The sequence below is a fragment of the Mastigoproctus giganteus genome, chromosome 6 (genome assembly GCF_048544385.1).
Source record: "Mastigoproctus giganteus isolate SK-2022 chromosome 6, ASM4854438v1, whole genome shotgun sequence".
In the NCBI taxonomy this organism is placed as follows: Eukaryota; Metazoa; Arthropoda; class Arachnida; order Uropygi; family Thelyphonidae; genus Mastigoproctus; species Mastigoproctus giganteus.
Window position 1 is genome coordinate 161243011 of NC_143580.1, and position 16636 is coordinate 161259646.

The window sequence follows — 16636 nt, forward strand, 5'->3', positions numbered from 1 at the left end:
CTTTCTCCTCTGCCAGTGGCTACTGTTAATCTATTAGTCCTTGTATCCCCCAATCTAGCAGTTTTCCAACCCACCTAACACTGCCTCGATAGCATCAGCAAACATTCTTGCACCCTTTCTATTTAAGTATATCCCATCCCTGTAGAAGCAGTCTCGACTGTTAACAAGTACAGACCAGGGTGAAAAAAATTCTACCCCTTGAGCCCTGCACAATCTTTCCAGGGCCGAATTGATCGACAGGGCTCTCATCATATACTCCCTTTCAAATTCAACATATAGACACTTTCAAATTCAACCCTAATTCATGGCTTTTTTTCATCAATGACCTGTACTTGTTAAGTAATTCCGCCGGTCTCCTACTCTTAATATCATTAGTGCCAACGTGTACAACTATATCACCTTTTGTGCCCTTAAAAGATGATATCCGCTCTACAACGTCATCAACCTTTGCCCCTGGCAGACATGATCGAAAAGCTTGTTGACGAACAAAATGATGAAAGTGAAGATGATGATGATGAAGAGTGCACAGAAACTACAAAAAAAAAAAAAAAAAAAAAAAAAAAAGACAGACGTGGAAGGTGTAAATGCTATTGAGTCAGCTTTACGTTACATTGTACAGCAGGAAGATACCACACTTGTAGATGCTTTGTTACTTAAGTATCTACAAAATATAGCAGCTAAAAGCAAGGAGCTTCTATGAAACAGAAACCCATTACGGAATTCTTTCTATGATATTAAGGTGTAGTGCAAACGACTGTAAGCGTACATTTTTCTTGTCTATGACTTTCAGTTTAAGTGGTTTAATTTTATACATACACTTTTTTTTTGTAATAAAACAGTTGTAAATAAAAGTAAAAATGTTTTGTTGTATAATTTAAGTCATTACGTTCACTAATTAGGTCTAACCTGAAAACGTGTATATCATCACGTTAATGTATTCAGACCAGTTTATTTAAAAATAATTTACACGACCGTCCATTATCCCCTTGGTCCACATTACCTTGGATAATCGGGATTCTACTGTATGACCATTTACAGCTATTAACTACCATTATATCACTACAACAATTTATAAGCTTACCTGGAAGAATGTCTAGCTCAACTGATAAAACAACTTCACACATATATAAAAATTAAAACCAATCACATTCTATACACAAAGTGTGAGAAGAGGAAGCCTGGGGGCATTATAAGTGAATGCTGCAATTAGCTGGTCCTTGAGGTTGTCGCAGACATTTTCTCAGATATGCCAGGCAAGCTGTGCTGCTACCTGGGAGTCTAAAACGCTGATGAAGCTGATATTTGGGTGATGCTCAAATCAAGTGGACCCAATTCCGGCGAAGTCTGGATGGTCTGTGACATCCAAATCCTCTGCTTGCGCCTTCACGATGGTGGGACTGTTAGTAATTCTGGGTATAACCCCCGTGTGCAAGCACACTGTGGGTGACCAACATAAGCAGGGGCCAAGGTGTGGCACCCAAACTACATGGAGGAATGCACCCTCTGTCTTATCAGGCAATACTAGGTGGCAGATGACTCTCATCAACTGGTGCAATACCACCACTTTGCTTATTGGAGACTTTAAGTGGTGGAACCCATGTTTAATCTCCAGAGCTAGGTTCTGATCAATCCTTCTCCATCTCTTCCATCATGCAGTACAATTGATGTCTTTTGAGGTTATGATGAACACCGTGGTAAGATCCAAACCTCCTTATATTTTGAGGGTACAGCTCTAAAACGGTGCTCGCAGGCCGGCCACTAGTTAGTACACCGGACCGAACTTATTGGAAACTCTCTAGGAGGCTTCCGGATCAGCTAGTGTATAATCTTGCTACCTCTACTCTGCCATATAATGACTGGAGGGAGTCTGAGTAGTGTGTATGTGGACATTGTCAAGGCCACTTTATGTCAAGATTCTGGGTATATGCTTACTACGGGTACGCCATATCCAAAAATTTCATTACTTCATATAGCACGTCCCCACCCCCGCTCCCACTTTTCCTTACTATTGAATACACCATGAATTGTCAAACAAACAGAGTAAGCTTATCTGCGAAAAGATCTAAACATCCCAAACACTTCCTAGTTCATTTCACAAATATACATGGTCTCAATTCTAATCTCAATGATGTCCATTTCCACTTACAGTCTGCCAAACCCCACGTACGTTTTCTGACAGAATCTCAGTTATCGGTTGACTCAACTACTGCTCATCTGAGTTGCCCAAATTATTTGCTGTATGATTCCTTTCGTCTCAAAGGTGGTACTTGTGCATATGTCCATTCCGATATTCCCTGTCAGAGAATTGTTAATTTGGAATCTCCTCTCTTTCAATCTTCTCTGGCTTAAAATCTCTCTACCTCACTGTGTCAAATTCATCTGTTGTCTCTACTGTTCTCCCAATTCCACTAATCATTGGAAGTCTTTGACTTCCTCTCTTTGCAACTTGACTTTCTCTAGTCCAACTTTCCTAACAGTAAGGTAATTCTCCTTGGTGATTTTAGTGTTCACAACTCCAGCTGGCTTCCGTTTTCTATTCACCCAGAAGGTTGAGATGCTGAGGCTTTTGCAATTACTAATGACCTCACACACAGATTGTTCGTATACCTACCAGGATACTGGACAATCCTAACCATACAGCCAACAATCCTGATCTTTTTCCCGCAAGTACACAGTCAAAGTGAGTGGTCCTTTAATGAACCTTAGATCAACTTGCTGATTGTCTCATTTCCAATGGAGCCTTTATCTCATGGCTATTGCCAACCTCGTGTTGTTTAGCATTACAAGAATGCAAAATGGGATGACCCGCGTGATTTTTTTCCCCTTCTTTTCCCTGGACGGATTACTGTTTAAAAACTTCTGATGTCATTGTTTCCTCAGATAGCGTCAGTGAAATTATTCTTATAGGAATGGAATCCTTTATTCCACACTCCACTTTAAATTCTCTTCCTTTATCTAAAACTTGGTTTTTTAATAAATGTGCTAAGGCTATTCAAGAGAAGAATGTTGCATATAGTAATTGGATTGTTTCCAATTTTCTGATTACCCCAAAGCTCGCAATAATTGTAAAGCAATTATTAATCAGTTCAGACTAGATTTTCAACAGGCAATGAGTAGAAAACTTGCTTCTTGTCCTAATGGTGCCTGAGCATTCTGGTCTCTTGCCAAAGCTACTGGCCGCAACTTTTGCTCGTTTCTGCTCCCACCTCTGTCAAAAACAGATGCTTCTGGTGTTACTTCAGCCAAGGATAAAGCAGATATGCTAGGCATCCCATTTTTCTTCCAACTCATGTATTAATGACCTTGGTAAAACACCTCCCACCATTCCCAACACACTCCATTCAATGCCTCCTGTGGTCTTCCGTCAAAAGGATGGCAGAAGGATTTTGACGAACCTTGATGCTAAGAAAGTTCCAGGTCCTGATAGTATTTCTCCACTTGAACTTACTCCTGTTCTTTGGTGTCTTTTTTCACTTTCTTTTTCCAAAAGTGTTTTTCCATCTGCTTGGAAATTTGCTCACATCCAGCCTGTTCCTAAAAAAGGGTGACAAATCCCTCCCATCCAACTATTGTCCCATTGCAATTACTTCTACTCTTTCTAAAGTAATGCAGAAATCAATTAACTGCCAACTCAAACTATCTAGAAACCTTCTGTCTGATCAACGATCACCAGTAAGGATTCCGTTAGTGTTAATCCACTGGTGATATTCTGGCTTATGTTACTCATCTATGGACAAATTCAATGGAAAATTTCAGTGAAACACAAGCAGTTGCTGTTGACATCTCAAAGGCTTTAGTTCATGTTTGGCATAAAGGTCTTCTAAACAGGCTTCCATCTTATGGTTTTCCAAGTACTTTTTGTAATTGGTTATCCAGTTTTCTCTCTGACTGCTCACTGAGGGTGATGGTAGATGGCTGCATATCTTCTAACTTCTCCACTAATGCTGGTGTCCCCCAAGGTTCAGTTCTTTCCCCCACTCTTTTCCTCCTGTATATTAATGACCTTCTTCCATTGTCCAGAAATCCTATCCATAGTTTTGCTGACGATAGCACATTGCATTCCACTTTCTAGTTTGAGAAACCTCGCCTTGCTCAATCTGCTTCAACTTCTCGAATATCTGCTAACAATTCCTTAAATGCCAATGTCCAGGTAATTCTCCAGCGGGGCAAAGAAAACTTAGTTGATTTCAATCCTAAAACTCAGTCATGTGTTATATCTCAAAAAAAGGATTCTTCCGCTCCTATGGTCATCTTTGGTGACACTCCCATTTCTAGGAAAGATGATATCTCTTTTGGGGATTACCGACTTCTAATCTCTTTTGGCACAAGCACATTACAAATATTGCTTCCTCTGCATCTAAAAAACTTGATTTTCTCTTTCGCTCTCAGTGTTACTTTTCTTCCAAACAGCTGTTCTACAAATTGCAAATCCGCCCTACCATGGAGTATTGTTCCCACATCGGGGGCAGTGCCCTCAAACCTCTCTCAGGCTTCTAGATTCCACTGAGAAGATTAGGTTAACTAATGACTCATCTCTAACAGAGTCTCTCTGTCCAATAGACATTGTTTCTGCTGTATGCCTTTTCTACATGAGCACTGTTCTTCTGAATTGGCTTCTATAATTCCTGCTCTCTCTTTCAAAACTGGTCCAACACGTGTCGCCACCAGCCAACATGCATTTACTGTCCAACTTCAAACTCACAGAATCAACTTTTCTTCTTCCTCATTTATTCCTTCAACTTCCATTTTCTGGAACAACCTTCATACGCATTTCCTGTCTACAGAAGTTCAAGTCTAATGCCAACAAATATCTTCTTTCATCTTCTCAATCTCCAACTCATGCACAGTAATAAGTTCTATAGATTCTAATACTTCTTGTGTTTGGGGTTTTCCTAAATAAAAAAAAATAAATAAAAAAAAAGTGGTATAAATTGGGTAAAAACTGCACCTGATTTCCTCAAGGATTCTAATAGAACGCGTGGTTAAAAGATTAGGATTAGAAAGCAAAAAGCATAAACGAGTTACAGAATTTGTCAATTAGTACTCCAACATAACAGAAGCAAACAGCCCATATCATAATATGGCATTTAGTAAAAAAAAACTTAAGAACAGCAAACAGAAGAGATTGAAGAACCCTAATTAATATAGGCAGGTAAAACAAAAAGTTCAAGTAGACATAATAGTTTTAAAAAAATAACAGTTTGAAAATTCAGAATGATTAAAATTGAACCAGTTGTAGCTACGACGAAACGCTATGTAGTGTGTGGCTAATAACTTGAATAATACCTCTAAACAACAATCTATTCACACAAATCATGACTGAACAATTAGGTAAACACAGCAAATTACAACTGATAAAATCAAAAAGTCTGATGGTTTTTTTGAAAGTGAAAAATTGGTTTGTAAGCAGAGGATGAAGAGGAGGGTTTCTGCAAAAAGCAGTTTTTTTTTTTTTTTTTTTTGTATGTGTGTGCATGTGTCCATACTGCACTAAAACAATAGACTTTATATTAAAATATAACCATAGAATTGATTACCAGTACAATGTTGTTAATTATTAGCTTACCTAACATTTTTCTGTCTGTGCATTTCTGTTTGGATTGTTTGTCAGATATCAAATGACCATTAATGCTTCAATTAAACTACTGTTGCAGACTCTGACTTCTTTAGAAATGTTGCATCTAACTTTTGTTCAAAAGAATGGCTCTGCTGCTTAGACTTGGTGGCTGTCAGGAGTATTTTCAAAGCTTGTAAGAAAGGGAATACCTGAATTCAGTTATTGTTTTTCTAATTGGACTAAAACATTCTCTCACACTCAGCACTGCGATAAGGAATTCTTAAAATGCCAATTGTGACTTGGCATAATTTGTTATTTTTCAAGCTTCCTGGTGGACTTATCAGTTTCCCCAACAAAGCACCCCTATAGGACAATTCCTTCTTCTTTTGTAATAACATCTAGCAGGTTATCACACTGAACCTTACAGAACTGGTGAGGCAAGACATCTACTGCTTCACCTATTTGTTTATTTTAACCACATCAGAGTATAGAAAATTGTCCACAAAAAATTTATCAAATTTGAAAATGATGCACTGCCCATTACAAAATTTGTGAACCATTACAAAATATTTTCTCACTGAATAAATGAACATAATCTTCTCCTCATCTTTTAAACTTTCCACGAACCTAGCATCAAAAATGTCCACGACTTAGTCAAGATCATTCTGATTTAGTTTCCTGTGGTAATAAACTTCCAAAATGGAAATGGAAGATCTGAAAATCTATCAGTGCTAAAATAAATGTGCACATAATATTCATCAACATATTTAAGAGTTGTTGTTGTTGTTATTTGTTTTTAGGAGCATTAGCAACTAAGTCTATATTGCGCTGGTGGTCATTCCCTGACCTTTCCCGCATCCTCCGTATTTGGTGGTCATGGGCTCGAACCCCAGTCTAATCAAGAAGCGTGTGCTACGCATTGCCGCTCCTACCCACCTAGCTATGGAGGCACCCATATTTAAGAGTAATGACCACACTAGATGGATGCGAGGTATGTTTGATTGAAAAACCATGTTCAGATTTGCAAATGTTTGCATAATATTTAAAAGAAACAAGCAAAATTCTTTATTTAGGCCAAAGAAAGAAATGAAGAGACTTTCTGCCAAGTGAGGATAACACGTCTAGATGCCCTATGTATTTTATATTACAAAATTTTGTAGGTGAGCAGGTAGATAAATTGCATTTTCGATTTTTCAGAAAGGTACAACATTCTGACTAGCTTTGCCCACTTTGTTGTTGTCCATGGTCAAACAGGTTTGGCATCAATTATTATTGTAGATCTTAAATTTAAGCTTCTTGTTTAGTGTATTACATATCTTATCATTAAATGAGGCAAATTAGCTGCTATGAGAAACTGTATCACACCCAATTTCCTGTTGTGAACTAAATCACATTACAGGAAACTGCAGCAATTTGAAAAAAACCAATGCATTATCTTATTTTCACTGTACCACTTCTTTTTCACTTCTCCATAGTTACACGGATTAGTAATTTATTACCTAATTAATAAAACATTAATGCTAAATAGAAATTTAATTAGAAGTCATTAATAAATTTGAGTATATATTATTTATGTATATTATATATCTTTGATATCTGCATTACTTTTTTAGAAAATATTGCTTAATAATTTTGTTGTTGTTGTTATAATAGTTTGTCATTTTTGTGAAAACTTGTTAGATTCATTTTTATTCAAAACTTGTAACAAAATATGTAAGGCAAATGTAATTCACACTTAAATGAGCGAAGAGCAAACAAATACAACAAGGAATTATAAAACTCAACTGCGAAATGGATTTTGAATTAGCATATTTCAAAATTCACAGATTTAAAAATGAAAGTAGCTATTAGCATTTTGGTGGCCATTACTGAATTTACTAACAATCGGCTTTATTATGTCGTCATTTTTATTATAAAACATAAATACTGATATCCTCATGGGTTAAACATTAGAATTAACAGTCAGTTTATTTCAACTAATGGAATATATTGTAAAATTTACAAGGAAAATAGTGTAAATAGCCTTAAACTCAACCTAATAACTTGAAACGAAAATAAGAAAATGTGATAAAATCAAGAAAACAAACCACATAAAAATGTGGGTAAAAATCTCAATTGCATCGAAATACTGATAGATCAAGATAAAAATATCAACATAACCATAGTGAAAAAAATTCTTGTTCAATCTAAAAATCAGCATACTTAAACACTAGTGAAATTTGGCTACAAGTATAGAGGGCGCCTCCGTAGCCAGGTGGGAAGGAGCAGCAGTGCGTAGCACACGCTTCTTGATTAGACCGGGGTTCGAGCCCGTCACCACCAAATACGGATGATGCGGAAAGGTCAGGAAATGGCCACCGCATATCCCGGAGCAATATGGCCTAAGCTGCTAATGCTCCTAAAAACCAAAAACAACAACAAGTATAGAGGCCCAATGCAGCCAAGTAGTCAGAAAACAGGCCTTGGACGTTAGGCTGCTTATCACAATAATTTCTTGTAACAACTGACAAACTGGTTAAATTAGACTTTATTAAAATAAAATAAAATACAATATAAAATATATACAGCAGGCCCCCGTTATAATGCGGTTCGCTTTACGCTGATTCACTATAACACTGCTCTTATATTATAACCCGTATCTGACTATAACGCTGTCACAGATCACTATAACGCTCTTTTACAGATTGCATTTTTGGCATATTTAACGAAATCGTTTCATTTGATGGAGTCGATAGCTTGAAAATGAATAGCAAAACGGCATTAAAACGTTTCCCACGCGACTTGAGAAATTTTCTCGCATGCTAATTTAATTGCAGTACAATAGTACAATGACTTGTTATGTAGTTCCGAGATCAACATTTTAAAAAATGACAAGTATACTGCTTGTAATATTTGCGTTATATGCATTTGTCCGAAGTCTAGTCATCACTCAGTACCGTATTAGACATTGTGCGAAACGAACAGTTTACTTGAACATTGTATTGTAATTAATGCAACCAACATAGTTACATTTTCGAAAGAGTTAATAATGGCCAATAAGAAGGAAAAAGCAACAACGTCTGAGCGCAGTACGAAGACTATAAATGTAAGAAAACTACTGAATTTGAAAATTAAATTAGACGTTTTGAAGCGAATCGATTCTGGTCAAAGACAAGTGGATGTGTGCCATAATTTAGGACTTGCAAGTTTAACTGTAAGAACAATTATAAAAAAAAAAATAAAGAATTAATTTTAGCAGCGGGAAAAATAGCTGTTCCACTGCAAGCAACTAGGGCTAGGCCGGCTATTAGGATTGAAATGGAGAGACTAACTAATTTTACTGAAGATAATATCCAATGCAGAATTCAGTTAAGTTAAATATTATTAAAAAAAAAAAAAAGAGAGAAAGAGATTACATACGTTACATAGAAAGAGATTAGCCAATATGATGATCTGAAGAAAACTCACCTTAAAAAAAAAAAAAAAAAAATGTGGAATCATTTAAAACTAGTAAGGGCTGGTTAAATAGATTTAAAATCCAGGGAGAAGCCGCAAATGCAGATTATAGAGCCGAAACTTTCAAAAAAGAATTTTTTAAAATTATTGAAGAGGGATATTATGTGTTATATTTCTCAACAAGTTTCATATTGAAAGAAGCAAAAAACATGCCAGGTTTCAAAGCGGCGAAGGATCGGTTGACTTTATTGTCGGGTGGTAACACTGCGGGGGATTTAAAATTAAAACCCCCTTTAGTTTATTTGGAAGAGGGCCAAAGTTCAACCCAAAATCGATACATTTTTCATGATTAAATTCATCAATTAAATTAAATCAATTTAGATCAATTAAATTCATGATTTTAATTGGAATTTTAAGTTTAATTTTAATACGTAAGTAGTTACCACATAACTATATATGTATGTAATGCTGAATATATTATATGTACAAATATTTGAATATTAAATATTTTAACCGATATTTGTGCATCTTTTCACTACCGTTTATTATTGATTAGGAAATATCCCATGGCACCGACAGCAACTCACAAATACATATATTACCTTATGAGAATACGGCACTCACTTAGCGCGGATTCACTTAGCACTCTGTTTTTACGGATTATCAGCGTTAAGCGGGGGTCACTTGTACATAAATAAAGCACTAATACAGATATAAAATAAGATAAAAGTATTAAAATCATCATCACCGTACTGAGTATGTATACACTGGATAATGTAATCGAAGATGACTGGCATGATTGAAAAACAACTCCGGTGCCCCTAATGCATAATGTACACTGAAAGGACAGGATTCATGCGATACCTGGTTCCTGGGCAATGCAATGCTGTCACCCCTCTAGCTAGTGGACAAACCCACAGCTTGGCAGTATATAGACACATTGCATCACTGCATTCACATAGATGGTAATTCGATGTCAGTATGGATAAACATCATGAGTTAACCAACTTTTAAAGAGGGATGATAGTGAGTGCCCGACGCATGGGTCACTCTATTGTAGAGGTGGTATAAAAACTGCACTATCCCCATTAGACAGTATCAAGAATGTATTGGAAATACGCCATTAACAGAATAGCATCTCATCGTGGATGGCACTGTGGGCGGAGAACGGTGGTGAATGAATGTGGCTGTCGACATCTGTCTTGCATTATTTCAGCCAACTGGAGAGTGACAGTGGCACAAATCACCACCAACTTCGATGACGGAGGTGCCAGAAACATCTCCACCAAGACCATCAGGTTACGTGAGCCGCTGACCCACCAGAGTCTCATTGCTAACACCACAACAATTGGACAAAAGAACATTGGCACTGGACCTTGGAGACAATTCAAGGTCCAGTCCGATGGTCCAATGATTCCCGTTTCCAGTTATTTCGAGAAGACAGGTGTGCGTGTGTGTGTGGAGGAAGCTGCAAGAAGCTATGCACCCATCATGTCAACAAGGAACTGTTCAGACAGGTGGATGGTTGGTAATTGTCTGGGGCATGTTCAACTGGCACACATCAGGACCACTGGTATGTCTAGGTGCATCTGTGAATGGTCCAGATTACCATCCATCTTTGCAGAGCATCCTTCCATGGTGATTGTGCACTCACAGGGCAATGGAATCTTCCAGCAGGATAATGCACTTCCCCCACAGAGCTATGGTGACAAGAACATGGTTCGAAGAGCATTCCACACATTTTACCACCATGGAATGGCCTCCCCGTTCACCAGACACTAAAACCTTGGAATGCTGTGGAAAGGTCCGTTTGAGCTTTGGATACTCCACCCAGGAATGTGACGGAATTATGGACAGCGGTGCAGTAAGCATGGATGGAAATACCTAGTGAACTAATGGACTTAATGCCTCACCCTGTGACTGCCTTTATCCAGGCGAAAGGTGGGCCTACCCATTACTAGGTAAGTATCTCATGATTTCTGTCCACTCAGTGTATGGCAGCGCTCATTGCACTGCAGCATGGCAGATTCCATTATGGGACGTATATGAACTCCCTTAATGCGATTCATAGTATGGCTAAAGTTAACAATGTGGAGTGCTTCAAGCCATGAGCACTGGCGGTAATCATGTGAGTAGTTAACAGTTTCAATGTCATAATGGTGATCAAGGCTATGTTGCTCGACCCAATAAAGTTCAGAAACAGCATGGTGCTGTTGCTGATTATTATTGGCTTGGCAGAGAGCTCAAAGTTGGCAGTGCAAAGAGCCACCTCATGCTCTGAGACATGAACATTTGGATAAAAACATTTGATTACATTTGGTAATCAAGTGTTAATGTTATTATCAAAATGTTAATAACAAGCTTGAAATGTAGTATCATTTTCAGGAGAACTAATTGAAATCACAGAGAGAATGATACAGGATCTTGTTTACATAACTACAGCAAAGCCCTCTATAAGATAGCAAGCATTGTTTGTAGACAGCTGAATGGAGCCAGGTACGTTAACTCAGTTTGTATAAAGAATTGCTGGAACACAAAAATGGCTATAACTTGGAAACAGGGCGAAATCATCTATCCCTTGCCTCTTTGCCTTTAGCCAGCAGGTGGTTGGTTGGTGGAACAGACTTCCATCCCTTGTCGTGGAAGTTGATAGCCTAAATAAGTTTAAGGCTCAGCTGGACAGGTATTTCGAACGAACAGAGGGGTGAAGTGGAAGTGGTTATTTTTATTTTATTTTATTTTATTTTATTATTATTTTTTTTTTTTGGCTGATGCTGCATAAGCTTGCTTTCTTGCATCAAATGCCTCTACTAATGCTAATCCCTGAAGTGGTCCCAAATGGTACAATACTCCCAGTATAAACAAAGGTTAGCATTAATAAAACTGCCCATTGGAAAAATTTTAGCAATCTTCTCAAAATTATTAATATAATAAATAAATTCAAGTACAACAATTAATATAATATTAAATTATAAATAAATATAATTTTAGCACAATAAGCTATGCTGAAATGAACTCGTTGGCATGGCTTATTAAAGTCATTCTGAGAAATTTCTATAAGTTTAAAAAAGAAAAGTGACTTTAATTACCTTTGAATGCTTGCTTTGAAAGATTGTGCAGTTTGTTCTCTAACTGAAAGAACAATTAAAAGAACTATTGAAAATCTGCTAGTAAACCCAAAGAATTTATTTCAATTCAAAAACACAGTCCCTAAATAACCTATTTTTGGAGAGATTGGTAATTTGTCTTGCTGCTACCAAACATCGTAGGCTTTGGGGGGGGGGGGGGTCAAAAACAAAAGACATACTTTGCAGGCTTGGTAATTATTATTTTAAAATTATTGTAAAATACGCATCCTCAAGAAAGTAATGCACTACTTCACCCCCCCTCTTCTTTATAATTATACAAAAAGCAACAGACACGAACGTGTGTGTGTGTGTGTGTGTGTGTGTGTGTGTGTGTGTGTGTGTGTGTGTGTGTGTGTGTGTGTGTGTTCAGGCATGCCCACATATGCACGGTATGTGTAACTTTTTAACACTATTTGAAAGTGATAAAAATTAAAAGAAACTATTTTGCTTCTGCCAATATTATCACTGAAATTTAAAAATACAGTAGGCACCTTAATTTAACAGACTAACTGGAGGAAGCAGTGTCCGCTATTGCCGGAAGTCTGTTAAATCAAATGTATTTTAAAAACATATATTAATAATAAACTTACAATGTACAGGATGTATTAAAATGTATAAGTATGAATAAAATATTATTATAATGTACATTGGGTAATTTATACATGCCACTAAAACATCTGTTAAAAATATAAAATTAAATTTACGACAGGAACCAAACCATTTTAATTAAACATGTCAAAAACTATACAATGTAACTAATGCAGTGTTTACACCACTTTTTCTTTTTTTTTATTAAAGCTCACAAAAAGTTGTTTTTAATGTGAACATTAGTTTTTTCAATTAAATCCATTTTAGAGAGAAAAAATACTTTAAATTCTTTTATTCTCCATTGAATAAAAAACATACAAAAAAAAAAAAAAAAAGAGACAATATTCAATATTAACTTAATTGAAAGAATCACAACTTTCAGAGTCAGAAACAACTGTCACATGGAGGGAGAGGTGTTAATTCCTTGCTGGTAGATGGTTCTGGTGAAACAGGTCCAGTTGATGATGTGTTCTTGAAGAAATTATCAAGCTTCAGTTGCCTTACAGCTTGGTGCTGCTTCCTTAGTACTGTAGATCGAAATTCTCTTAAATGTTCATAATAAGGAAGCACATCAGGGTCTGATGATGATTCAGTATAATGTATGATGTAATCCATATGCTGTCTTATAACAGACAATGTAGGATGAGGTGCAACTGATTCTTCGACTTTATCATCGTCCTCTTGTTCTCCGTGGAGAACATTTTCTGTAATCTCTCTCTCAGAGAAAGTTTGATATCCCAGATCACCTTCATCATTTTCGAGCCACTGTTCCACATCATTCTCAGTTGCATTTTTGCTGTCGGCCCTCAGCTGCATTTTTGCTGTCGGCCCTCAGAACAGTGTCCTGAAAATTAGACACCCTTCCCTCAAAGTCCATTTCAGGTTCTACGTCATACAACAACAACTTCTTCCAAGCATTGGCCAAGGTAGTAATCTTCATATCTTTCCATGCAGCTGCTAAGTTGAAGATAGTAGATCTGATGTCGTATGCAAATTTTGCAGTGTCCTGGTGCCTCTTCTATCTTCTTCTGCATCTTCTGGTTTTTCCAAAACAACCATTACTTCTTCCAAAAACTTCTTATACAGCCTCTTACATGTAACGATTACTCCCTGATCCATCAGCTGTACGAGTGAAGTAGTGTTAAGAGGCAGAAAAACACATTTAATTCTCCAATCCCTGCTAACTAACCTCTCAGCAGTAGGGTGAGCAGGTGCATTATCTAACAGTAAAACAGCCTTTATTTCATTAGAAGGAATTTTCAGCACATCTGTCTGATGTGTGACGCTATCAGATATAAACAGGTTCTAAATTTTTCCTTTAGGACAGAAATTTTTTGTCCATTAAATTGAGGCTCTACTGTACTGATGAAGTTTAATTAAAGTAGACAAAAGCTGACTATCTTTTTAATAACAAGATATAATGCTGAAGGCAAATGGGCCTGTGGTACTGGATTCCACGATTAAAGAGTAACAATACAGCATATTCAGTGACAAAATTTTTAATAACTAAGTATGGAGCTTTCAGGATAAATGAACCCCTTCTTCAGCAAAAGATGTATACAAAACACTAAGAAATATGGACGTTAGAGATAGAATTAAAATAAAATAAACTAAATACCAAATAAAATGCATACAGCTCCCTGGAGGAGCTTATGTTCTCTGGTTTTGAATGTTAAGGCTACCATCATCCCCTCTCTTACGTAGTGGAGTAGTATATCACATAACTTGCAATGATTGCGGCAGTTGCTATATAGGGGGAAGCTCTAGATGCCTTCAGGATCGCCTTACAGAGCATGACAGATTGATCCACCTAGGTGACACTGACCACTCGGCAATCGCAGAACATTTCTGGTCAACATATCATGACCTTAACCCCAGGTGCGATTGTGAAGTGATCGACCAATCTTGACACTTCCGTCACCGCCTTTGGCTAGAATCGTTGAACATATCATGCTGTCCAAAAGTTTTGAATCTCTGCAAGGGTACGAGGCTACACCCTATCTTGGAATCAACAGTCTTGAAACTCGACAAGTGCTGGCAGCAAACCTACACTCGTCCATGCACCGACAATGAACACTAATCAAGTGAATAATGATCAATCACACAGCCATGTGTGCATTAGAGCATGCACACACACACACATAATTCTATTTTAATTATATCTCTAACATCTTAACTTCTATATTTGTTAGTATTTTGTATATGTCTTTTGCTGAAGAAGGGGGTTCGTTTTCCCTGAAAGCTCCATACTTAGTTATTAAAAATTTTGTCACTGGATACACTGTATTGTTACTCTTTATGTAAATTGCTTTTACTTTGGAAATAACCAAGTTACAAGGATTTGGTTTATGTAGTTTGCAGGCCAGCATACAATAGCTGGAGTGACCCTACCCTATGAAACTTCAGACTGATACTCAGTTCTTCAAAAAAGATTGAAAATGTCAAAAGAATTACTAAGATATTCACAAGCATTCTCTTCCCTGCCAGAAGATTTTATTTACTTATTTATTTTTTTTATTATCTTTTTTGAAGAATTAACTTACATCTTTATGCATTTGCATATATACTGCATTTATACAGCAAAAGAGGATAAGAAACAGATCTTAATACAGTTCGTATATATATATATATATGACAGCATTCTGTTCATTGTAACTCATGTAAAACAAATTTTCTTACATTACAGGTTCTGTTGTTGCAATAGACTTAAATCATTTGCTTATAAATTTTTACTACTGCAGCCACAGACAAGTCTGTAGTTTTCAATCTACTGACTGCCAAGGGGGGGATGTTAAGGAAGGCCGTAGAAGTCTCAAGGTGGCATATATCCACTTTGTAAGAGTACTATCTCCTATTAATTTATTAATAGAAATACAAAAAAAAAAAAAAAAAAAATTTTTTTTTTTTTTTTTTTTTGGCTGGTGCAGCATAAGCCATAGGCTTTCTTGCACCATGCGGCCATTACTAATACTAATACCATTTCTATTATCATACTACTTCTGCAGTATTTGTAAATGGTATTTCCATGGTAATAGAAATACCATTTCTAATTTGAATAAATTTTTCGAAATTTTCAAGTTTCAGTGTATTGCATGGATAAGGAAATAATACATTACATACATTAGTTCCCCAAGTTGAGATCTTGTGCTGAGTTATCAACGTAGCAAGGTCCATTTTACCAATGCTGTCTAAGAACTGCTCAGAAACAACACAAATATCAATCTTTTCACATTCTTGTATTTTCCTGCTCATTTTCTTAATTTCACCTAAAAATAATAATAAATAAACAATATATACTGCTCTGACCTGGTGGTGACAATAACATTTTTAGATGATATATATCAATGTGCAAAATAGATTACTTTTTAAAATTCCTAACTGCAGGCATCTTAACACATATCTGAAAACATTAAAGGGGAGAGAGAGAGAGAACTGGCATTAATAAATTTATACTGTGCTGAGAAAGAAGATGGTAACTCACGACAAAGACAGACAATTTATCAGTGTGCGCACACATGCGTGCAAGTAAGTAAATAAATAAATAAACGTTTACAATATCATGAATGGTGCAGCTATACATAACACAAAATCTTAAAGGCATCTCTAAGCTTTTGTGTTATGTCACTGATCTCACAGATCAACATAAATCCCGATAACTAAATTTGTATCTAATAACTGACTTAACTAGAACAGACGACATATTCCAATTATACAATAAATTCCCTTTTTATCATTACCATGCTTAGAACCAAAAATTATTAAACAAATTTTATTTATAGTTAAAACATTTATTTACATGTGTATTAATAAATGAGATGGTTATACAGGATTAAAAAAAAAAAACTGTCTAAGGTTTATCAAACAGTTATTCTTTCTCTGTAATTACATGTATTCATTAAATTATTCATTCTCCCCACTACTGTTATTT

The 16636-nt window shown here is 36.3% G+C and overlaps 1 protein-coding gene across 1 annotated transcript in view; it reads right to left on the reverse strand.

Moving 5' to 3' along the window:
- Positions 1 to 16636, reverse strand: part of Parp1 (Poly-(ADP-ribose) polymerase) — a 411082-nt gene that overhangs the window by 155591 nt on the left and 238855 nt on the right. The window contains exons 12-13 of the mRNA XM_090376325.1: positions 15829 to 15974; positions 12082 to 12124 (exon numbers count right to left, since the gene is read on the reverse strand). Coding sequence (XP_090232451.1) covers positions 12082 to 12124; positions 15829 to 15974 — 189 coding nt within the window. The remainder of the gene's footprint in view (positions 1 to 12081; positions 12125 to 15828; positions 15975 to 16636) is intronic.